The following is a 23,852-nucleotide window of genomic DNA, read 5'->3' on the forward strand; positions in this document are numbered from 1 at the left end:
CCAAGTAACAATCAGTAAACCAAATTATATAGGAACCTGGAGCCTGCTAAGGTCTAGCCTGATATGTGAGCAAGGGATGTCAGACCTGAATTTTCAAGGTGGCCAACAAACTATAGGTAGTGAAATTCTGATTCTGACTCCTTTGCCTCCTACTGTGGACTTTTTCTGTCATTATGTTGTTTAAACACTCAACCTTGGAATATTTTCTGGTATCTCTAGAAGTCTTGATCATGCATGGTCACAGTGTCTCTATTTTAATTACGTGTTCCCACTGGACTAATTAACTTGCTGTTTGAGCCTAAATTTAGTAAAATTTCATTCTGATATCATGTGTTTGAGAAATAAAAAGAAAAAAAAATCTGTGAGGTAGAACAATGAAAACTGAAATAATTGACATCTGGGAAATTGATAGCCTTCGTTTGTTTTTAGTCAGGAGAGCTGAAGTGTTTTGTAGAGAATAGCACATTTATGTTGTCTCATGATCCCCTGCATAATTGTTTTAAAACATATTTTTTAAAAAGAAGAAATTTTCTGGTTCACATCTGCATATTGCTATGGCTTATTTCTATGACTGTTCTCTATTTGGAGGAAAAACAAAATTTAGTTACTTTAAGATTTGATTTTTGAGTCCTTTTGGAGGAGAAAGGGAAATAGCTTGGTTATCATTGCATCATCTGTTCTGGCATCCCAAGAGCTGAAGTGACTTCAGTTCTTTAGTCTTAGTAACTGGCCCTATGAAGTAGTTTGGCTGTTTCTTGTCTTTAGGGGGAACAATTTGAAAGCACAAGAGTGAATGTCTAGTTTCAAGTGATAACTTGTACAAATTTTTTTCATGAATTCTACCTTGAAATTTTCCTTAACTGCTTCAGTTACTGTAACTTTTCTTAACAGCCTAATAAGTTCTTGTGTAGCTGAATTTTTTAACTGATCATGTTTGTTAAGTATATATATATATATATTTAAAAATATAAATACATATATATATATATTCATTCTCTAATTCCTTAGGTACTGCTTATTTGTTTCTTATTTCTAGTATGCATTACAGTGGACAAACAACAAATGATGTAGAAGTCTGATTGCTATAACCTCTTCTGGGGTATTAAACTGTGGTTCATGTGTGAGCTCAACATTGGAGAAGTCCAGAAGAAAGCCAGAAGTTCTGATTTAGTGGGGATTTCTATAAGAAAATAAGTCTCTTGCTTCCTGTGCTGAATCAAGAGCACTTGCCAGATTGGGATGTGCTCACTAAGCTGTTGCAGTTGAGCTCCACCGTTTAAGACATTAATGTTACTAAACTGACCCCAAGACCTGTGTTCACTTTTTAAGCTTTTCAGTGATTAAAGCATATCTGGAAATGAAACCCTAGTCTCTGGATCCTTGGAGTGTTGAACAAGCCTGTCTGACTTCTACAATATTTGAGGCACGTTCTTGGAACTCTTTTTTTGCATTAGGATTCACAGACTGTATGCAGAACTAGATGAAAGAAAAGAAAGGGGAAAGCCTTTTCCAGATTGCATAAAACATTCTGGAGCACTACTGTGCTTTAGGTTGGTATTCAAGTGAGACTGTCTTTGCACATGTGACTTTTTATTGCCTTCTCAGAGCCAATGGCTCACTTGATAAACCCAGGATTGTTTTTCCAACAGCTAATTAGGACCAATCTGCTACATAACACTTTGTCCATGTTCTTGGCATCAGAGTGCCTTAAGTGGGTTTTGGGGTTCTTTTTTTGTTGGTGCCTTTTCTTTTCTTTGTCTTTTCAGATTAAGCCTTAGCTCTTTTCCATCAGTTTTTCTTTGAACTTCTGATAGAAGTTTGGCAGAGATAAAAGGAAACTGCCTTTGCTTGAGCTTAAGTTAAGGAACCATTTAGATTTATTGTGCATTGTCTAGCTAGTGGTCTCCAAAGTATGGTGTGTACAAGACAATTCGCTGGGATACAGGAAGGAAATATTTTTGTACAATTACTAAAGGTTTATATCATCTTATGTTCCTTTTTAAATTTCTATTTCTGTGTTTTACAATCACAGAATTGAGGTTGGAAAAGACCTTTAAGATCAACCTGTCACTAGTACCTCTCTGGAGATTTTAATTAAATAAAGTTTGTAGAAGGTATGTGCTCAAAATACTTACTGCTGGTAGGGATGTGTGGCCAAAACACTTTGGAGACTGCTGGTTTGGGAAAGGTGTAGCAGAGCTCTAGGAGAAAGCAGCTCATGGCATACACATTATGGCATTCAGGGGTGCAGAGATCTCATCAGGTTGACAGCCATCCTCAGCTTATGGGCAGGTTGTCCACGCTGTGGGTAGGAACATTTGTCCTTTCAGGTTCAGTGGGGGGTTGTGTGCCTTGTGAATATGGTAAGTAACTACGGAGAGGAAATCTCAATGTCAAGATTGAAAGAGTAAAATAGAACACTTACGTGGAACATCTGCCTCCATTTCATTGTATTTCACTAGCATGGCAGTTCCAGACCTTATTTTAGGTGCAAGCATGTCTGTCCTTCAGCAACAAAAGTTTCCATGCCACACCTGTATTTGCCACTGGTACCATGTAACCAGGCTGCTGAGCTGAAGGCAGCATGTCAGTGGGACAATTGCAGCTGCTTGCAGATGTAAACACACTGGGGAATAGCAGCCCTTTGCTTAAGAAATGTTACTCTACCATGTGTGCAACAGCTATGTGAGTAGTAAGGTTTTTTCCCTAGCTATTAAAAAGAGACTTACTCTACAGTGAGAACATTTTTTTTTTGTTGTTATGCAAGACATGCAGTAGGAAAAAAAAACCCGATTCTTGTTTCAGTCATCTTTAAAACCCAAAAAATTAGCCTGAACTTCAGTGTCTTCACAGGACCAGCTCTTGGAAAACAAGTCTAGTTCTCAGAGGTTTGAAAATAAAGTAAATCCTGATGAATCATCTATGATCTATAATGCTTATCAGCTTATAAATTCAATAAGCTGGAGTTCAAGTCCTGCCATTAGGTTGCCACCACCTTGTGCAGCACTACAGGCTGGGGAAAGAGGGGCTGGAAAGATGCCTGGTGGAAAAGGCCTTAGTGGTGCTGTCAACAGCAGGTGAAAATGAGCCAGAGTTTGCCCAGGTGGTCAAGAAGGCCAGTGGCACCTGGCCTGTGTCAGCAGGGCCAGGGCAGTGACTGTCCCTCTGTGAAGGCCACACCTTGAGCGCTGTGTCCAGTTCTGGGCCCCTCATTAAATGAAAGATGTTGGAGTGTTGGAGCAAGTCCACAGAAGGGCAGTGGAGCTGGTGAAGGATCTGGAACATAATTCCTATGAGGAGCAGCTGAGGGAACTGGGCTTGTTCAGTCTGAAGAAAAGAAGGCTGAAGGAAGACCTTATCACTCTCTAAAACTGCAGGAAAAGAGGTTGTGGCAAGGTGGATGTTGGTTTCTTCTCCAAGACAACAGGACAAAGGGACACATACTCAAGTTGTACCAGGAAGGTTCAGGCTGGATATCAGGAAAAATTTATTCACTGAAAGAGTGGTTCCGCACTGCCTAGGGAGGTGGTGGAGTCACCATCCCTGCAAGTGTTCAAAGTACGTGGCACTTTGCAGTATGATTTAGTGGGCATGGTGGCATGCAGTTGAAGATTTGTTATCTTGGAGATCTTTTCCAATCCTTATGAGTCTGTAAGATAACTGTCCCAAGGTACTGGCCATAATGCAGGTTAATTCTTTATGTGAAGACTTCAGTACCCATCTAGCAGAACTACCAAAGTATAGATACTTTTTTAAAAGAACTTCAGTAGGGTGTTTTTACTGACTTTGCAATTCAGAGTTCTAAGTAATTTGTTTAGTGAAATTGAATAGAGATAGTTGGAGCTTCGGAACTGGGAGATTTGTAATAACTTCTTTTTTTCCCCAGCAACATCATAATTAATCTGTCATATGGGAACAAATAATATTCCTGGCTTTAAAATAAGATGACACAAAATGAGTGTGTGTTTTCATGTCCTGCAAATGGTCAAGCATACACTTTCAGAATAGCTTGTAAGGCCATAGTGACACCACTTCCAACATTTTGTGATAACAAGATGCACCAAAATTTCCATTTCAGTGTTTCTGCACTGAAAGTTTACCTCTTCAGAATGGCATATGGTTATGTTAGTCATTCATACCAGAAGGAGAAACCTTGCAAGGCTGCCCTGATCAAAAGATGAGTTTGTGATTGCTCTTCTCCAAAGAGAACTGCTTTGTAAATTGCCAGGGAAGTGACCTTAATTCTCTAAGGTATGATGCAGAGACAGCATACTCATAGAATATCTTTGTTGAATTCATGTGACTTAAAAAGTTCTCAGCACCCTATTATTAATGTATTGTTATATGTATGGCAGGCAACCCAAAGTTATCTTGACGAATGTCCTGAGGATGAAAATAGGAAGAAAATACATACAGTCGCAACCTAAAACTGGTGTTAATTTTTCTGATGCTGGCAAGCTGCAGTCAGATCAAGCACCCTCATCATCTGCTGCCAGTGTAAAGATATGGCAGATTTTAAACCCTACTCTCCAAAGTCTTTTTCTGTCTAAAAGGTATGTTGTCTTTGCCTTATGTCACTAAACAAAATAATTTTCCTTGCAGTTATTTCTTGGTGAGAAAGTGTTCTTTATTGTGCCACAGTTTCCTTCTTCATGAACTGTATTTTGTCTTACTTCACTGAATTCACTTGTACCTGGTTCCTTTTGATAATCATTGAGAGAGATGGTGCCAGGCATACTTTAGTGTTTTTTCTGATCAAATGGCTTCTAGAGGGTCCTGTACTGTCAAGACCAATTAATTATTGTTTAGCCATTGGACTCTCAAAATGGTTGGCCTTTTTTTTATTCTCATGAAAAGAATACACTTGAATTTAACTGCAGTGCTTTTCTAAGAGGAGATACCAAGGTGTATTTTCACTGTTACTGCTTTAGACTACTCATGAAAATAGGAAATTGGCATAAATGATCAGAAGAAAAGCATATCAAGTCTAGTATCTTCTTTGCAGCCCTGCAAGCAATGGTCAATGGTCAATTGTAGATGTTCAGGGAAAAGTATGGCTAGAGTGAATGCTTTATTTCTGGATTTTCTTTTGAGCTTCTGATAACAGTTTAGGGGCTTCCTTTTTGGAGGTTACATCCAGTCTACATGTTCTTCAGTATTAGAATTTTCATCTTTAAGTTGTATCTCTTAATTGTTTATCTCCTGTGGGTCTCTGCAATTGTGTCTGGAAGGTAGCCTCCTGATGAAACGCAAATTTATGTCTTGCAAGAGGAGATCTGAGTGTTCTCCAGACATCACAGCATCTGTGCTGGAGTGTGCTCTGTAGATGCACACAGACAACAGGAGAATTATGCAGTCAATACTCAAAAGGCAGTGTTGTTCAAAACACATTCGAAAAGGCCATAGCCTTACAACCTAATCCAAAATAAATTGCAATGGAAGTGGTAGCATTTAAATCCCAGTCTGAGAAAGGAAGTGGATATGGGCTGTACAACAAGCTGGCTCCTGTGACATTGTATGAAATAAGTTGAGCTGCTCTTACACATTGTGTGCATGTTCAAGTAGGAATTGCATCTTTATATTTCTGATTGGCTTATTTTTGATGCTTGTCTGTTTTAACACCTGCAGGTATTTTTCTGGGTCTTACAATACTGTAGAGTGCTACCTCATACTTGAGGAGTGGAATAAAATCTAATGCTACCTTTTGTGTGCATGCTAGTTTTCTACCTGTTCACTAGGTGCTTTAGAAAATATGTTCTGTTTTACTGGAGGCTTCTTGTTCACAGGAAAATCAATATTGTTTGTTCCAGAGTTCTGACAAATGTGTACAGATACTGCATGAAAGCTGCTTAGAGAGAAATATTTACCAGTTTTTAAACTGCAGGATGTGTTAGAGGCAATGCAGTGTGCATAGTATCTGGCTAAGGTAAAATTATAAAATTACATGGCTAGTTTTCTTACCTTTTGTGTTTACCTGTTTTCCTTGTACTTTAATGGGATTTTTTTTTTTTTGCCTCTAAGGGACTAAAAATATTGATGTTTAATTATCAAGCTTGTAGGATACATGAATTTAACAAGAAGCTTGTTTCTCTAGATTGCAGTGCAGTACTTATGGTTTACTGTTATATGTATGGCAGGCAACCCAAAGTTATCTTGACGAACGTCCTGAGTACGAAAATTGGAAGAAAGTACATAGACAGCCACGTAATAATTGATGCAAATTTACCTGCTGCAGACAAATTGCAATCGGGTCAACTCCCCTCATCAGCTGTTGCCAGCCTACAGACATGTCAAATATTAAGTTCTCCTCATGAAAGTTCTTTTCTTTCTGAAAGGTATGTTACTCACTGCTGATTTTGCCAGTCTTCCTGAAATGACGTAACTTCCCAATGGAAAAGAATTTCCCTGAAACAGCTTTTGTTCTACTCTTTTCTTGAATCAGGAGATCAGTTTCCTGACTGCAAATTAACATGCTTTTCCAATGAGACATTTTAACATTGCATTTATTCTGGTTTGCTGGACCTGGTGTTAAAAGGCTACTTTTTTTTCTTAGAAGGAATTTCTGTTTGCAGTGATTGCACTGCTTTGATTTGGGAAGAAACACAAGTAATTCTAACACATCTAAGTTGGTTTTGTGTCCAGAACCAAAATCTCACTTTCTTGTTGGTGTTGCTGTGTTCTAGCATGATTTCAAGTAACTTTTTTTGCAAAATATCTCCAAATTCCTCTCTGTAATAATTAATTTCTTACCACATTAACCCACTGGTGGTGTCAATATTCCTAACAGGGTGGCATTGGTTAAGGGCTCTGCGTGTCCTCCTACCACTTAACATCTACTCTTCATCTTTTCCTATATTTAGGTTGACTGAGCATCACAGTAATGTTTGACAAATAAAACTGGCAGAAATCAGGTATTAGAATTAGATAACACCTGTTTTGGTCTAAGGTGGCTGTTGCATTCAAAGCAAGCTGCCTCTGTTTGTCTTTTATGGTTACAACAGCAAATTTTCCACAGGGAAAAATAGCAGAAAATTCTGAGGAAGATGGTAGAAGGATGAAGAAGAGAATAATGATGTGAGGTTTTTTTTTTTGAAGGCAGGAGTAATTAAAAGTTCCCTGGTTGAAACTGAGATAAGTCAGTCATATTCCTCATTCTGATACATCAACATCTTAGGGAACTGAAATTAGTAGCAATTTTTTTTTCCTACAGAATTGCCCATTGCTGCTTACATTAACCTGACAAAGCTGCAATTTAAATGAGATTTAGAGAGAACAGTTTATTAGGCTGTCTCATTTTAAAGTATCATATTTTTTACTAATAATTTTCTGTGACTTAAGGCTGGCTGAAGTGTGGGGTGTTCATTTGGATTGTTGTGCTTTTCGGGTTTTGGTGTTTTTTTTGTTTTTGTTTTTTTTTTTTTTTTGTGTGTTGTTTTTTTTTTTTGTTTTATTGCAAAATAAGACTAATTTTTAGTATCTGATTTTTTAACTTTGTAAAGTTTGTATGATGGGAGGTAGTGGAATTATAGAGAGAAAAACATGAACTCTTGTATTTAATGCTCTAAATCTGAGGGTACATCTTGTGTGTTTTTTCTGGCTCATATCTGGAGCACAGTATTCTATATTAAGCACAATAATGGTTCAAGCTAGTAATTTTTTTAGTAGTTAGGATGACTTTTCACTCTTCTCCAGTGAATAGCACTTTATTGCAATTTCCAATAGATACAATATGGGAAATGGAGAATTGAGGACTTATTTCAACAAAGTCATGGCTTGATCCTGGTCACGTGTCTGTAAGTAAAGTCAGTGCATTGCATACACTTGGCACTGATTCCTTTGGGGTCTCTTCTTTGGAGGAGAATAATAAAAGCTCCCCTCTTGTAAGTGTTATACTTGTATATGCACATGATCATACAGAGAGTCTTTCATTCCATCAGAGTAGCCAGAATGCATGCTGAAAATTGTGCTAGTTTTGTACTCTGGAAATTTCAGCTCAAGTTAAAGAATTGTGTGTCATCAGAACAGGATGGTAGTAAATTAACTTATCTCTACCAGGTAGAACTTACTGCCAGCTCCCCCTTTGCATTCTTGCTCTTTGTATTGCAGAATTGGTGGATTTTTGTTGCTTTACTGCAACCCAGTGTGAAATGCACTTATTTAAGTGAGCACAGACCTGTCAGTATAACTAATGAATTTGAGGTAGATTTTAAATGTATAGAAACCCAGGGTTTTGAAGTGTTTATAGTATTTGTTTCTCCTGGTTGTTAAGGACACTTTACAATATATATATTGCCATAGCTTCATAGGTGTTGCATATTAAAGGGGTTAAGGGGTGCATTTTAAACTGAGCTATCAGCAAACCTGACATTGAAAATAAAATGTGCAGAATTTATACATAAAGCAAATATGTTTAGGAAAATCTATTAGCTGAAACCTAATTCAGGTGCTTTCTGCTGTTAAAGTCCCTGAATTGTGATGTTGGTGTAAAACAAATGCTGAAAACTACTTGATAGATTTGTATGGTCTTTTAAGACAGTCAACTCTACACAGCTGTTATGCATACAAATATTTTAGTTGAGAGAGAAGTGTGGGTTCCAAAATCAGGTTTTCTGTAGTGGCCTGCCTAGTTTATGTAAGACTGTCTTGTTCCATATACAGAATGAACAATAGCACTTACTGGAAACTACTTCTGTATCTGGTCCAGTTTATGATTCTTTATGAATGGAAAGATAATCAGTTATTTTTTCACAATGCTCATCACTGTGGTATTGGAGCACTCCAGAAATCCTTGTCTGTACAGAATTCCCAAAGAGCACTCATACTCCAATTTACAGGTAGATCACTAAAGAGTAGTCACCTGTTCAAAAAGTGTTCGACAGTTTTGGTTGTCTGGTTAGAGATGTCAAGAGTGTTTTTTGCCATGGTGGGTGATGATTTTTAGGAGTTGAAGCTTGGCTGTCAGCGATATCAGGCATTGTGATGATCACTTAGCTGTTTGAAAATCTGAGATCACAACACTGAGTTGAACACATTATAAAATGATAAACACAAAATCCATTTGGATTAAGTACTGTAATTCTTTTCTGTTTCTTTCTTTCGTTGTCCCATCCCTCTCCACCCTCATTGAAGTTACTGTTTCAGGCCCTTTTGAGCAGGAATTTCTATTTCAAATAATTCCACATTTCAGGATCTTACTCAATGGATTTTATCACCAGCTCTGAATCTAAGTTAAAAATATACTACACTCACTATATTTGTTACAAAGGCAATGATCGTCAACTGACTGTTCTCTCTTTTTTTCTTGTGTTCTTGTTGCAATCATTCCTTAAAGCAAAATAATGTTTCAGTGTCTGATCTCAAGTGTGTCAGATTCTAATACTGTGCCTTTTAGAAGCATCTGTTTCATTTATCTGTGTATTGCCACAACTGGACTGAATTAATTTGTGTTTCCTTTGGCAAGGTTCACGTGTTTATGGGAAAGACAGAAGTTTGAAGTCTGATCAACTCTTGTTTCTGTTGGGATTTTTATTCAGTATTATTTCAAAATTAAAGATAAGTCATAGTTAATATTATTTACAGGTCTGAGCGTTGCCTGAGAAAGACAGATGATGAAGTGTGTAAATTGACCAAGGCTTCTAAGGAACCAGAAAAAGTTAATGCTGTCACTTTAAGAAGACGAGAGCTGCAGAAGAAAGGTTTGTAGTTAGCAGTCATCTAGTGGTTAAGTATGCATTTTGGAGATTGTTGGGATATTTTCCTTTTTTAATCTAGTATTGTGAGGACAGTACAGAAATAAATTGAGGTGTTGCAGGCAGTGTATGTGTTTCCTCAGAATACTTTTTTTTTTTTACAGATACAGTAAAAATATATCAGATGCTTGGTTTTAAATAGTTATAAAACTATGGTGAATCAAATCTGTGGAAGAAAAATTAGACTGAGTACCACCTCACTGCACTGTTATAATCTTGATTTTCCAGAAAAATCTTATAATAAAGAATGTAATCCACTAAGAATGCTCAAATAGTTTGTGATCCCTGCTAAAATATTCATGCTATATGATATTTATTTTAACTGCTGAAGAATTAGGACCTCTATGCACATTCTCCAGGGATAGTGTGCAGTCTTTTTATGCTAGCTACTAATATTTGCAGATTAGAACAGGAAATTGAGAATATTACATTTGGCAGAACAGAAAGAAAGATTGTGGAGTATAAAGTGCTAAATCTTGTTTGAAAGGGATCTATGAATTTGGTTATACCCTTGACTAATTATGCAAAAAAAAAAATTTGGAGGAATATATTTTGGCAGTCATATACATTAAAAAAGGAAAGAACTTACTGTGTAGAACTTATTACACCTACTTCCATGCATTTTATATAAGACATAAACAATATGAAGAAATGTAAAGGTTTTTAAGGATAATATATTAAATTACTTTTTTTTTTTTTGACACAGAAAACAAGCACTGTGGTGAACTGGAGAAGAGGAGCAGACACATGAACAGCACTACTCTTAGTCAGAAGGCATCAGGCTCTTTTGATTCTGAGAAAAGGAAAAGAAGATACAGTGGCCATATTTCTGATGATTGTAATACACACATTCCACAAAAGTCACTTGCATTCTCTGTAAGTTGCCCTTAATTTTAGCATACATTCACACATACTAACATAGCAGCAGTAGCAACATCCCAAATAAAAGGATTATGCCAATAAATAGGATTTATCATACAGGTATATTAGCAGATATTGCCTGTTGAGGTAAATTAGTTCAGTGATGCATCACAAGGAGTGAATCAATGTTCTTCTGTCCAAATCGTCACATTCTGCTTATTGTAGCAGAAAGGTAGAGAAAGATGAATGACAGTGTTTCTTTAAGGCAGGAGCATAGATTCAAACAAGTTTGAAAATAAGGCATCCAGCTTCTAAAGATTCTTTCACAGATGATCTAGAATTTGGGACTAATTAGGGGCATCAACAGCAAAACTGCCAAATATACCTAAGGTTGTTGAAATCTTACAGATGTCATCTTTTTGCTTCCTCCTTAGTCTATTTTACTTTGCCCTGAAGTTTTGTTCTTACCCGTCCTTAGGATTTGGAAAAAACCCAACAAATAAGACTGAGAGAATCAGTCAAGTACAAAGTGGATTTATATTCAAGCATTTGAATATACACAATTAAGACATCTCTGTAGCCTTCTGATTTAAACCCTACAGAGACAAGGCAGTTATCAAACCTGTCAAACCCAGCTGACCAAGTCACACTTTTGGAAAGTAAGGAAAGCACAGATTATTGGCCTCCATGTCTGACACTGACAGAGCTGCTAAAATCAGAAATAGTTCCTTGTTTAGTTTGAATAGGGGTCACTGTAGCTTTTTAAAAGATTGTATTAATACTCTTTGGAATATGAGGGGGGAGAAATGATCCTGAATTGAGCATTCAATGTCACTGTGTTAAGCTATAATTATATTTTCTAGCACATAGCTAATATCAGTGATCACTGCTCTGAACCATCTAGAAATGTCAAGAAATAAACTTACATCCTGTCTCTGATTCCTGTTTCTAGGAAAATAAAGGTTTGAGTTCAGCTCAGTCTCCTGACTGCAGAATACCCTGTGAGGATGGACAAGACCACAGATCTAATCCTATTCTGGTGCCAGATGGTCCAGCAGAGAGAGACTCTAAAGACACCTCCACCCACAACCACTTAAGGCCTGCTCACAGCCACACAGAAGACTCTGCCTCAGAGTCTCCTTCCAGAAATGTGTCAGAGAAACAGCTTTCTGCCAGCAGTGGGGATGTGCCTTCCCCACAAGTTGGTACCATCAGGAGATTAAAGCTGAACAAAGCAGAGTACCTGAGCAAGCTGCGGAACAGAATCTGCAGGGGTAATCAGCACCTTGTTTCCATTGACCCAAGTATGTACTGTGTCTGTGCTGGTGACAATTCCTGGTGGTACACTTAGCTACTAAAACTTGAGCATAACTGGCTAGTTGAGACAGAGGGAACAAAAGACTGAAGACTGCCATCCTGTTTTTAATGCATTGGGCAGGTTAGAGAACAGTGCCTAATGTCAGAACCTTGTATCTGAGGAACAGGATGAACAGCAAGATTCTTGAATTCCAATCCTCTTTTTCCAGCTGATTTTGTGGCTATGGAAAAACCCAGCTTTTACTTTTTAATGATGCTAAAACTGAGAGAAATTACTCTCTTCTTTGAAGCAGCTGTGCTGTGTCCTGTTTCATTTAACTGCCAAAAATTTTTGAGGACCTGGTATAAAAGGTGTTTGTAAATATACAGAGCACTTCTTGTTGCATACAATTCCATGCATGCAGGTCTTGACTGGTTTGAGCAGTGTGCTTTGATATCATGTACTGCAAGTCAGAATTCTTTACTTGTCTGAAATCCACAAGGAATGAAATATTCACAAGTCTGTACTTTGTAGTTTACATATACTTCTTTTTTCTTTTTCAGTTATCCTTTCCAGTGATGATGAAGATGGACCTTCTGAACCACAATGCACAGAGCTGATCAAGGATAATGTCACTGAAAATAAAGAAACACAGTCTGACTTCTGTTTCTCAGCTAAGCAATTAGAAGACAAGACAAAAAGTCGCACAGAGCAGGTAGTCCAGTTTTAGGCTGATGTATTGTTATGCCAATTTATTTCTGTAATGCTTGTTATAGAAAATGATTGCTTATTATTGTCCCAGCCACAAGCAGAAGCTGCAGAAATTTAATTCACAGATAGAATACTGGACAATGTTCAGAGAATTTCTCTGGTTCTGAAATTTCCCTCGTTCTCTTGGGTGTTTTTGCTACACACAATGTATTTCCTATTATGACAATAAACATTTGAAAATATTTAATTTCAGAAAACAGGAAGATCAAATAGTAACCTGAGGTAGAAACAGACATGATAAAGATTCATCTGTGGAAGAATTTGTTTCCACACACTGTTGTATGGTGATCATAGTTTTTTTGTCATCCAATCCTCTGTTCTAATTCAGGGCATAGAGAAGTTCAGAGTCTTTGTTGACAGCAGGCAGAGATAAAGTGAAGTTCCCCTTCCTCTTGGGCTAGCTGTGGAACTTGAATCTAAAAGTAGCCATAAAGGTTGGTTGCCCTGTTTTGGACTTGATTAGCCTTTGGCTGCTTGCTTTGACCTGGATAGGGGTTATCTGTGTAATCCTGAAGCGAGTCAGAAGAGCCATTGCTGCCTCTTCTCACAGGTGAATCAATTCAATCATAAGCACTGAATTGGATCCTGAAGGTCTGCTGTGAAACAGAGCTGTTGCTCTGTTGTTTGAGTTTTTACTATTTGGAACCAAGTGAGAGGTTGTGTCTTGGTAATGGAGGTGAAACAAGGTACTGTTAGACCCTTAAGGAAATTGTCAGTAATGAATGTAATAACACTTGGAGCTTTTTAAAATTATTTTTTTATGTGGAAGCTGGCTTTGGGAGTCAATTCTTACAATCGTGAATAAAGGTATTCCTGAAGTTACAAGAGGGGCATATCTAACAAGTACAAATTTTTTCCAGTTTTTAACAGAGTCAGTTGAAGATAAATATCCTCTCAGCTTACCTTCTAGAAGCACACCTAAAAAGCAGACAAATCTGGATGTTGATTTTGATAGACTACACATTGGGAAATTTAAGTGTCTGTCAACAGGTCCTGCTAGGGTAAGTTGTTCTATTTTTTTGTGAATACTTAAAAATTGAAATTCTGCTTGAACAAAGTACCACACTGGTACTTAGTGTGGAAGCACAGAGTTTTTGTTACTGTTGCATTAAATTCTTTTGGCTCAGCATTGGAGTATGTGGCCTTGTGCTTTTGGATTGCTGTCAGTAGAAAAGCTAACTGTGATTTGCTGTGGCCACAGTTTTCACTTGTAAAGGTTCTGTATAAATGCTGTACTGGAACACAAGTCATACTGAGGAAGTTTTTAATGGATTCTAACTGAAAACAAGGGCCATATTAATGGCCAATTAATGTCACTTTAAATAAAGACCAATTACTTTACTCAGAAATAGTAGTTGTGTTCTAATAAAGTAATTCATAATGATCAGAGTTCAGATGTATACTATGCTCTTGCCTTTTAAACAGAAAATTGCTTGCTTTGTGGCTTCAGAGAGCATAAAAGCAATACTAAAAGCTTTAGTGTGTAGCCAATATGCTACTCACAGGGTGTGGAAACATAAGTGAAGATGTTCTTTAAATGGAACACCAGCTCCAGGAGTTTCAACAGGTCTTTGAACAGGTTCATTCTGTATATTGCCACTGAAAAAGATGTTTGAACATACATATCTTTTGCCTTCAGCAAAACATTTTGAAATCTTGGATTGTAATAACAATTTCAGCATCTCATAAAACAGCAGTTACAGAAACATTTCATGGAAATTTTCTAAATTAATAGGCAAAAATCATTTGAAGGATGAGTTTAAATAAATTTAGGATCAATGCTCTTAAGTGTAAAGTAGAATTTTTCTTGGGAAACACAACTTTGTGCCTACTGTGGTGCCACAGGGGAAGCCTCCTTTGTTAATATGTGTAACCTTTTCTCGAAGTGACAATAAAGCATTTTTCATTTAGCAAAGTCTCTTTAAGACAGCAGCAGTGCAAGTAGAATCTTTAAAGGCCTTTAATTCATAAGGAAATACCAGCACAAAGTTGAACCACTTCTCTCATGTCCTTACTGCAAGCAGTGCATCTGACAGCTTCTCCCAGAATGCTTTACCTCCTTCTGTCCCAAGTGTTCACCTTTTCTTTTTAAGGAGCCTATTGGCAGTTCTGCAACTTTGTGCCTTGCATTTCTGAAAGTCACTTGCTGTTATTTATGTTCTGCAGTGCCTTTAAGAATGTTTTTTAGGTGATATAGGCAATGTGAAGTCTCAAACTTCACAAAGCATATTTGACTTCAACTTAATGCTTTCCAAACTGAATTTCTATTATATTATTCTAATATAATATTCTATTATATTATTTTCAGTTTATTTCAATGTAAGGAAAGATGTAAAGATATTTAAAAATCCATATATTGTTTTAATAATTTTGTAAAATGCAAACTAATTTATATTTTTTAAAATCTTGTTTCAGTTTACAACGAAAAATATTGTGATTCCATTTCAGGGTAAGAGAATTTTCTTTAACCTTTTCTTAATTGTATCTTTATAGTATTGCATTAAAATACTAAGTATGTGTTTCTGTTATCAATAATTTATAATCTTTCACAAAGATAGTTTTTAATTTTTTAATGTTTTTCAGTAAATAAAAGTTTAGGTGTCGATAGTGTAAGCATTAACAACCTAACAGCTTCTTGTACTTTTAAGATGAATTTGTAGTTTTAATGGCATGCCTCCCATATTCCTGCATATTTTAGATGTTGAACTGTAGTAGATATCACTTTGCATATTTTTGAGGTGAAACATTGAACTTTTCAGATTAGCATTTTAGATCTTTAGGTTTACAAAAATTTGTGATTAGACTAAAGCTAAGAGGAATATAAAGCTAGAGTTGCATTCTGTTGATTTTCCAAGATGATGTGTTGTAGGAAAAGGTTTATGAGCAGTTTTAAGTGGACTTGATTTAAAGCAAATAGGAATTAATGATTTGCAGTATTCTTTTTTCCATAGTTGTAGGTATTAACTGTGGTTATTTTGACAAAAAACCCCAATTTTTTTTCCAGGAAGCATCCTGCATGCAGGTGTTTAGATTTTTGTGTTACAGTTTGATAGCTTTGTTTTACACAGCTTGATGTAGCTGACTTAAATATTGAATCCTCAGTATATTATGTAATGCAAGGAATAAAATCTATAAATATTGTGTTAATACACTCCAATCACACCTCTCAGCTTGTGATTACTGTGGCATGTATTACTCTATCTATGGCTGTTAAGGGCATGTTTTTTTGAATTCTGTTTTCTACAGTGTCTCTTAAGAACATTCAGCTTACAGTGGACACACTGGATCTGAGAAGATTTGGCTGGTGGAAAAGTGGTGGTGGCTGTTCTTCAACAATTATTTTTCTTTGGTTGTCTGTGGATTATGTAGAAAAGATTGAAACCCAGATGGGAAAGTTAGTAACCAGTCAGCCATGTGAGTAATTGCTTTCCTTAAGTGCAGTGAAAAGGTCATGTCAGTAAAACAGCTGGGTTTTAGAATGCAGTGGAAAGCCTATAGTGTTTTAAAGATCACACAATCAGAAAATACACTGAGTTGGAAGGATCATTGAGTCCAGCTCCTGGCCCTGCACAGCACCATCCCCAAAAATCATACCATGTGCCTGACAGCATTGTCAAAATGCTCCTTGAACTCTATCAGGCTGGTGCTCAGACCACTTCCCAGGGGAGGCTGTTCCAGTGCCCAGCCACCCTCTGGGTGAAGAGCCTTAGGCTAATATCCAATATATATCCAATATATCCTCTCTTGACACAAATTCAGGCCATTCCTGTAGGTTCTGTCCCTGGTCACCACAGAGAAGAGCTCAGTGCCTGCCCCTCCTCTTCCCCCCATGAAGAAGTTGTAAATGCAATGAGGTCTCTCCTCAGTTTCCCCTTCTGAACAAGCCAAATGATCTCAGATGCTTCTTGTACGACTTCCCCTCAAGACCCTTTACCATCTTTGTGGCCCTGCTCTGGATGCTTTCTAACAGCTTAATGGCATTTTTATATTGTGATGCCCAAAATTTGCAGATGTACTCAAGGTGAGGCTGTACCAGTGTGGATAAGTTGGTTACTTCTGCATTTCTAAAATGCTTCATTGTACTTTTATTTGAAAGAAAAAAAACCTAATCTTATCTGATTCAAACTTACTGCTGCTTAATAAAAAGACATCAAAGCAATTTAATTGTAGTCTGTCAGAAGGCCTTCTGAAACTAGACTTGAGTACAAAGCATCTCTCTCTATAAAATATATGGATGTGTTAAATATCCTTACTCTTGAATATTGTCTGTGCTATATAAAAGGCTTGGCAAGTAAAGATTGGCTTGACCTTTGACAAGACTGCAGTGAGCCATTGATTATTATTGAAAAAAATTTCCACAAAAGGCAAAATGGGCTGTTTAATCTTTGGGTATTATGGACTCCTTGTATTTGGTATTCCAGCATGAGGCTCTGTAAAAAAATAGAGCATGGTCTGTTAAAAATAGAGTATAACTGTGGCTCACACATTCAGAGTGGCGCAATCATACAAGGTTTTTTTCATAGGTGCAACAATTTTGCTTTCATAAAAGATGATGTCAGCATTGTCTGTGTGAGATTTAATAATCACCTCCTATATGAAAAATTATGAGCAATGGCAGCTTTACACAAGTAGTTTGGAGCAAAATACTGAATAAAATTTTAGGAGAGAGCTGCCTTTAGTTGATGCAAGTTTATTGTAGCTACTGGTACCTTCTGTAGACACAGTTCCCAGTAAAATGAATGTAATGTGAGTATGAAGATGCAAGACATCTTTTAATATTAGGTTTATTTGCACTGGTTACATTCTTGTTGGAGAAACCATCAGTAATTTTAATTAGATTTCTGTTTGATTGTTTTATACCTCTTAATTTTACATAGTAATGTGAATGTTTTGAAGTGTTTTCAGAGACTTGTTGAAAAAACCAGTAGTGGTTTTGTGGATTGTGGAAATGGTTACTATGGTTCTGCTCTGCTGCAAATATATTTGGAAAATGTATTGTGGTGGATCTGACAGCCTGAGAGGGGTCAGAGTGGTTTCTCAGCCAGGAGAGTTAGAAAGGACTTTAACAAGAAGACAGGGTAGGCTGTGCTGGTCTATGTTCATGGCACGGCCACACAAGTGCACTGACCAGCAAAGTGTTTAAATGTGACTGGTCCTTGTTATGCCCTTAACCTTTCTTTGCCCATACTGCTTCTTCCCTGAATTACCTGAATGTCTCTCTTTGCTGCCTTTAGGTCTTTCCCTAAACAATCCTTTGGGATTCCTGTGCAATCCCAAAATACTCTTCCCCTGCATCCCATCATGTGTGCTGTTCACCTCAGCAGTAGCCCCCTTTCAGTCCAAAAAGTGCTCTGGCACTGACTTATGGGGATGGGTTTTGGGTCTGGACCCTTGTGCTGAGACTCTCCTGGGACAGCCCTGGGAAGGACCCCAACTGTGTGTCTCTTGCTCAGTCTGTATTTTGGGTTCTTACCTGCCATTTTGCTGTGCTCCTCTGGGCTGTGAAAGTGGGACTTCTGTGGGCTGATGTCTCCTGTGATGAACCTGGCAGGGCTTGTTTGGGTTTCCCCTCTTGCCATTGTCTCTCTTAGCTCCTTTGTGGGTGTTCAGACAAGTTTCTATCATTTAATCTAATAGTTAATATTATCCATTGTCTCCCTTTTCCAGCCAGATCCAATGAATTTGTATTTTTGGAAATGTCTCAACCACTCACAGAATGGGAGGAAGAGAGGCTGACTGAACTGATTACAGGTGTCAGCAAGAGGAACAGAGCACCAGATCTTGCTGAGATTTTGTCTTTGAAAGAAGCATTACTCTTGTTTAAGGATCTTTCTCCCGAAGAAAGCTCTTTTGTGAGTTGCAATAAGGATCTACTAAAGCAATACATGCCAAAAGAGAATACCTCAGATGATCATGAGCCTGTAATTCAGGTGAGTGGATAGCTGTTGCTTTATTCATCACCACTGCTTGGCATTCACACATTTGAGTAAATTTTAGGTCAGCCTTCTTCTATAACTCATATCAAAAATCCCAGTCAGGATTACTCCAAAATTTGCAGTCAGCTAGATAGTGCTCACAGAGGGATAGACTGTAGACCTCATCAGTCAGTGGCAAGTACCAGTGCTTTAGATGTATTCATGGTTGTGCAAATTTAGAACCACAGGGGTGTTCTGCCCTTGTGGTGTCTCTAGGGCAGCAAGCAGGAAGTTAATCAAATCATGAGTAATGGAACCATTTTTTTTGGTTGAGCTGGAAGTGCAGCAGAGCAGGAGCTGTGTAGGTGGCCCTCCAGACCCCTTTAGATTTACTTGTGGGGTGTGCACAGCTTGAAAATGCTGAATTATTCCTCAGACTGCTGGGGAGATGAGTCTGTACAATTAATGTGTTGTCTTGGTTTAATCTCTTGAGGAAATGTCTAAACCCAGCCCCATGTCATTGTCACACAGAAGTAACATATCTTTGTTGCCACCAGTAAAAAGCCAAGAGATAGCAGATCAATCTGCAGGGTCCATGACCTGGGGACTTCAAAAGGAAGCCAGCCAGCTCAAATATGTATTGTTTTTAGGCAAATTGTTCAAGGACTAGATTTTCAAATCTTCCAAGCATATACTGCTCCTGGAAAGATAGTCTGACACTTGTCGCCTTTCTTTTATTTTTCTTCTCCAAAACCATTTCTGGTTCACTTAGCTAAATAATGCTTGAATAGTTTTAGAGAGATTATTATGAACTAAGATCTGTCATTATTTTTTAAAATATTCATAACTTTTTAGTTGTCTGAACAGTGGCATGTTTGCCCAAATACCAAAGTTTATACTTTGGATCTCCAGCAAGAATCCTCTTCAGTAATGCAGGCTACTCCTGTGGTTTTTTGGCTTGGGTTTTGTGTCTTGTGTTTTATGTCTCAAGCTGTATAATGCTTTTTACAATTGTTTGTGTTTTTCTGGTAGGAATCAAAGCTAAAAGTCATCAGGCCCAGTTATGCTCTTGCAAATAAGCAGAATAGTGGCTGCTACTGTATCTCTTTGTCCTCTGCACTGAATGAAGAATGGAAAGAAGTAAGAGAAATGGGAGCAGTTAAGAAGTAAGTGTATTTCATGTAAATGAGAAAGGGAAAATATAAAAAATTGAATAAATTAATTACTGGAATAAACCCCCTCACTTAGCTGCCATTCTCTAGTTGATTTGAAAGTGTTGTATGAAAGTCAATCTTCAAACCGAAAATATCAGCAAATATTAGTGTTACAAGACAATATGGATGTGTTATAGGATGAAATTTGGGCAAATCTGCTCTATGACTTCAAGGTCATGTCATGAGTACATCAACAGGGAGTGTGGGGATCTCATGGGTTCTGTCAGTATCCATTTAAGTCTATCTTAGCAAAGCTTACTAATTTAAGCCAGCTTTTTGTAAAATCTGAACAAAGTGTTCTTGTACTGTTCTGTCACACTCAATCTTTTTATAACCATTTGTCCTCTGGTATTTCTTCACATTTTGTATACCTATTTTTCAAATACTTTGATCAAAAACAGAAAAACAGGATGGGGGCAAAAAATAGTCTGCTTTCAAAAGTTTTTACCAAAGTTGCAGGGTACTTTAGGGTGATACTTGTTTTGTAACACCTAAATATTGGAGGAGAAAATGGTAAAGTTTTGAGAACTACTGCTTTTCACAGATTTTCTAGAAAATATTCTGCATATAAGGCAGCCATATTCATAACAATATCATGTAAAACAGTTTGTCACTGTTATTATGATATGATTTGTTTTCTAGTTTAATTGTTTATCCACCCCCACCTGCAAAAGGAGGACTGGGAGTCACGGGAGAAGACTTAGAGTGCTTAGAATATGGAGAGTTTCTCAATGATGTCATCATTGATTTCTATCTTAAGTAAGTAATCTCAGCCCTTCTTGTATCCTTCACACTCTCTGTGGTGTGATGTGGACTTGAATGTTACTGGAAATGTTGGTCATTAAATAAAACAATTTCAGAAGTAACAATGTGATTAATTGGATGTTGGACGTTTTTTAAAAGCTTTTTTGTTCTTAGCAGTTTCATTTGTTTTAATTTCATTGGTTTTATCCTTCTCACAGGCTATGATAAAATCCAGACAGAATAACAGGAGGAAAAAAGTTTCTTGTTGACCTTACAGAAGAGAAAGTGCCATGTAGGCAATTGAAAAAAGTAGGGGGTCTGTAGTAGTATTTTATTTATTAAGTTTGCGTGAAATGGAGCATCCCCTTCTATGCTGTGCAATTTCAGGTATTCTGATGCTGATCTGCAGAAGGGAACACAGCTGATACATCTTGAGGAGGTTGTGCTTGGCTTAGCTACTCCAAGCCATCCTGCTAAAGTTGCTTGTAAAAGCAATTTTTCAAGAACTGGCTTTGTGTCCACCAGTCCCTACACCTGTGTTTTATTTTCACTCTGCTGAGTTAGACCTAAGAAGAATTCTGGTTCTTTTAAAGCTTGTGAGCAGGAAATGCATTTTACTTGGCATCCAGATGGGTGTAAGAACTGTGAGCAATAGGAAGACTTGTCTAGAGGATGGGAAAAGGAAGTGTGTGACAGTGTTTCAATGGGGTTTTACAGTAAAGCCCTTCCTATTTTGCTCTAAACTAGAACTAAATAATGGATCATGGTCCATAAATAGCTATAGCTTCTCAACAGAAAAGGAAGATTTAAATAAAAGAACTTAATGCAATTGTTGTAGAAATCCCTCTGCTTTTAAAATTTCTTAAGACTTCCCACATTCTCAGTTTTCATTCTGTTGCAAGCAATGTCATGTATGACTGTGTTGCCCAATTCATCAAGTGAGGCTGGAGGTACCTTGTGTAGGATAACTGCAATTATGAGGGCTTTGGCTTTCTAGAATGACAGAATAAACTCTCAAGTGATGTTTATAATAAAATTATCAGCAGTGACGTAATAGATACTTAGCTTTCACATGCATAACCTGCAAAAGTGAAATGGACAATTTAACTGACCTGCTCCATGCTTTTTGAATATGCACAAGTATAGCATTCCATAGGTTTATACTTGGTTAGATTTTCAAGTCTCTTTTAATTTTAAGGGCTAGTTACCGAACCTTTGAAATAAAGTCAGAGGACTGAATACTGAAGAAAAAAATCAGGGACAAAAAATAACTGCATTCTTTGTGGGTGCTTGGCTGTTACATACTCTGATGAGGTAAATAGTTAAAATAGAAAAGTTTAGTGTGATTAGTGGCTGTGAAGGCAGCTGATACTAAAGCATAACCGGAGTATGACAAGTCATTAGAATAACTGCCCTTTTTTTTAGCAGTAACAGTGCTTTCTAGAAAAATAATTTAATAATTTTGGTTTCTTCTTTGGTAGGTATCTGTTATTGGAGAAGGCACCAAAACATGTTGCTGACCGTACGCACATTTTTAGCAGTTTCTTCTACAAGTGCCTGACCAGGACAGAAAAAAACTCTGAGGGGGATGTCAAAGTTTCGTAAGTTCATTTTAGATGCCATTATGACCAGAAGCAATCTCTCTGTTGGTGCCACTTTGAAGCTCTGGAGATCATCTACTAATCAGCACATAAAATAGTTTTTGGTGTTTTCCAAGAGATTAGTGATTAAATATTGTAACTCACAATTTAAACATACTGGTGTTTTACCTTAAAATCAATGTGTTTCATATTGAATATGAATGAAAATGTTATCACCTTTCTCCAACTTTTTCTGAATATTTGCTTCAGGCAATTATTTACTTGATATTTTTATCATAAACGCACAGTTTTGCAAGACATGCATAATTTAAAGAAATTATGTTACTAATAACTTTTTTATATTTACCATGTATTTAAACTTACATATTGGTAGAAAATTATTGACCAAAGTTTTAGTAAGAAATTTTTATTGCACACCAAGCTTACAGATTTGTTTTTTAACACATGAGCTCACTGGATTGGAGAGTTTCCCAAAAAGATATCATTAGCAGCCCAGGAACCCTGTATCACATTGTGTTTCCTGCTAGCTCACTAAACGGCAGACCTTACTGAAAGTAACTTCCAGTTTCTTCTCAACACTGGTGTTTGAGAGCAAAGCCACCAACATTCATTCTGTTTTCACAGAGCCACAGAATCTATGAGGTTACAAAAGACCTCTGAGATCGAGTCCAACAATTGTTACCCAGCACTACCAAGTCCACCACTAAACCATGACCCCAAATGACACATCTACACATCTTCTAAAGACCCCTAGGCCTGGTGACTTCCATGGCCAGCCTGTTCCAGTCCTTAGAAAATGTTTTGGTGAAGAAATTTTCCTAATAGCCAATCTAAACCTTCCCTGGCACAACTTGAGCCTGTTGGCTCTTGTCCTGTTGCTTGTTACCTGGGAGTAGAGAATGACACCCATCTCAATAAAACTATCCAGGTTGTTAGAGAGATCAATAAGCATCATCATTCAGCTTATTGAAGGCTTTTTTGTTTCCCTCTGAAGTGATTGGTTTTTTCTTCTGTTATCCATGAAGTCCCCAGATTTTTCATTCTACTGGCAAACAAGGCCAGCTGCACAGAGAGGTTTTATAATTTGTTTAGGGGACTGTTATTGCTGGGTGAAAGCTGTGTTGATGGGAAGAAAATTGAGACTTCTGTAATATTCTCCAAGATATCTTGAAAATTCATGTAACTGTATTTGAAGGGACATCTTCCATGATTTTATTGTCTTCTGACTTTGAATGTTCTGAGGTGAGGACAAAATTATCCATCATAAGAATGTTGTTGTGCCTTGATCTGATTCCTTTTACAAGGCTGGACTGTCCATAATCTACTGGAGGAATAGGAATGGCACTCTTTGTTTATCATATTTCAAGGACTGGGGCTTTTCTGGATTAGGAGATACCTTTGGAAGTCCTAGTTTTGTGTTTGGGCTTAAATGCTCACCTGGTGACTGCAGATGGTTTGGGATGTTAGCTTGTTTCAGTGGTTTTTTTTTTTTGATAAAAGGCTAGTTAAAATCCTGGCTCATACTGTTGTAAATTAAATTAATCCCAACTGATGTAGCTACTTAAAGTCCCTTTGCTTCACTTTGCTCACACAGTTCAGGCACTGGATTGAGAACGTTGCTCTTGTAGGTGCTCTCCCAGGTTATAAACAGGCCTTCCCTTTGCAGTTCCCAGTGCTTCTAGAGTCATGTAGCAGAGGAA

General features: G+C 37.3%; 1 protein-coding gene across 9 annotated transcripts in view; it reads left to right on the top strand.

The window, feature by feature from the left end:
• The window catches only part of SENP7 (SUMO specific peptidase 7), a 42,526-nt gene that overhangs the window by 10,128 nt on the left and 8,546 nt on the right, over positions 1-23,852 (top strand). For 4 of the 9 annotated variants that reach the window (XM_005487121.4, XM_014267155.3, XM_005487122.4 and 1 more), the window contains 13 exons: positions 4,356-4,553; positions 6,138-6,335; positions 9,580-9,695; positions 10,456-10,625; positions 11,563-11,914; positions 12,471-12,622; positions 13,539-13,679; positions 15,094-15,127; positions 15,925-16,092; positions 18,346-18,608; positions 19,626-19,759; positions 20,450-20,566; positions 22,033-22,152. In XM_005487121.4, the coding sequence (XP_005487178.2) occupies positions 4,356-4,553; positions 6,138-6,335; positions 9,580-9,695; positions 10,456-10,625; positions 11,563-11,914; positions 12,471-12,622; positions 13,539-13,679; positions 15,094-15,127; positions 15,925-16,092; positions 18,346-18,608; positions 19,626-19,759; positions 20,450-20,566; positions 22,033-22,152 (2,163 nt within the window). The remainder of the gene's footprint in view (positions 1-4,355; positions 4,554-6,137; positions 6,336-9,579; positions 9,696-10,455; positions 10,626-11,562; positions 11,915-12,470; positions 12,623-13,538; positions 13,680-15,093; positions 15,128-15,924; positions 16,093-18,345; positions 18,609-19,625; positions 19,760-20,449; positions 20,567-22,032; positions 22,153-23,852) is intronic. The other 5 variants (XM_014267158.3, XM_074536078.1, XM_074536079.1 and 2 more) reach the window with 3 other exon arrangements.

Source organism: Zonotrichia albicollis, chromosome 2 (genome assembly GCF_047830755.1).
Source record: "Zonotrichia albicollis isolate bZonAlb1 chromosome 2, bZonAlb1.hap1, whole genome shotgun sequence".
In the NCBI taxonomy this organism is placed as follows: domain Eukaryota; kingdom Metazoa; phylum Chordata; class Aves; order Passeriformes; family Passerellidae; genus Zonotrichia; species Zonotrichia albicollis.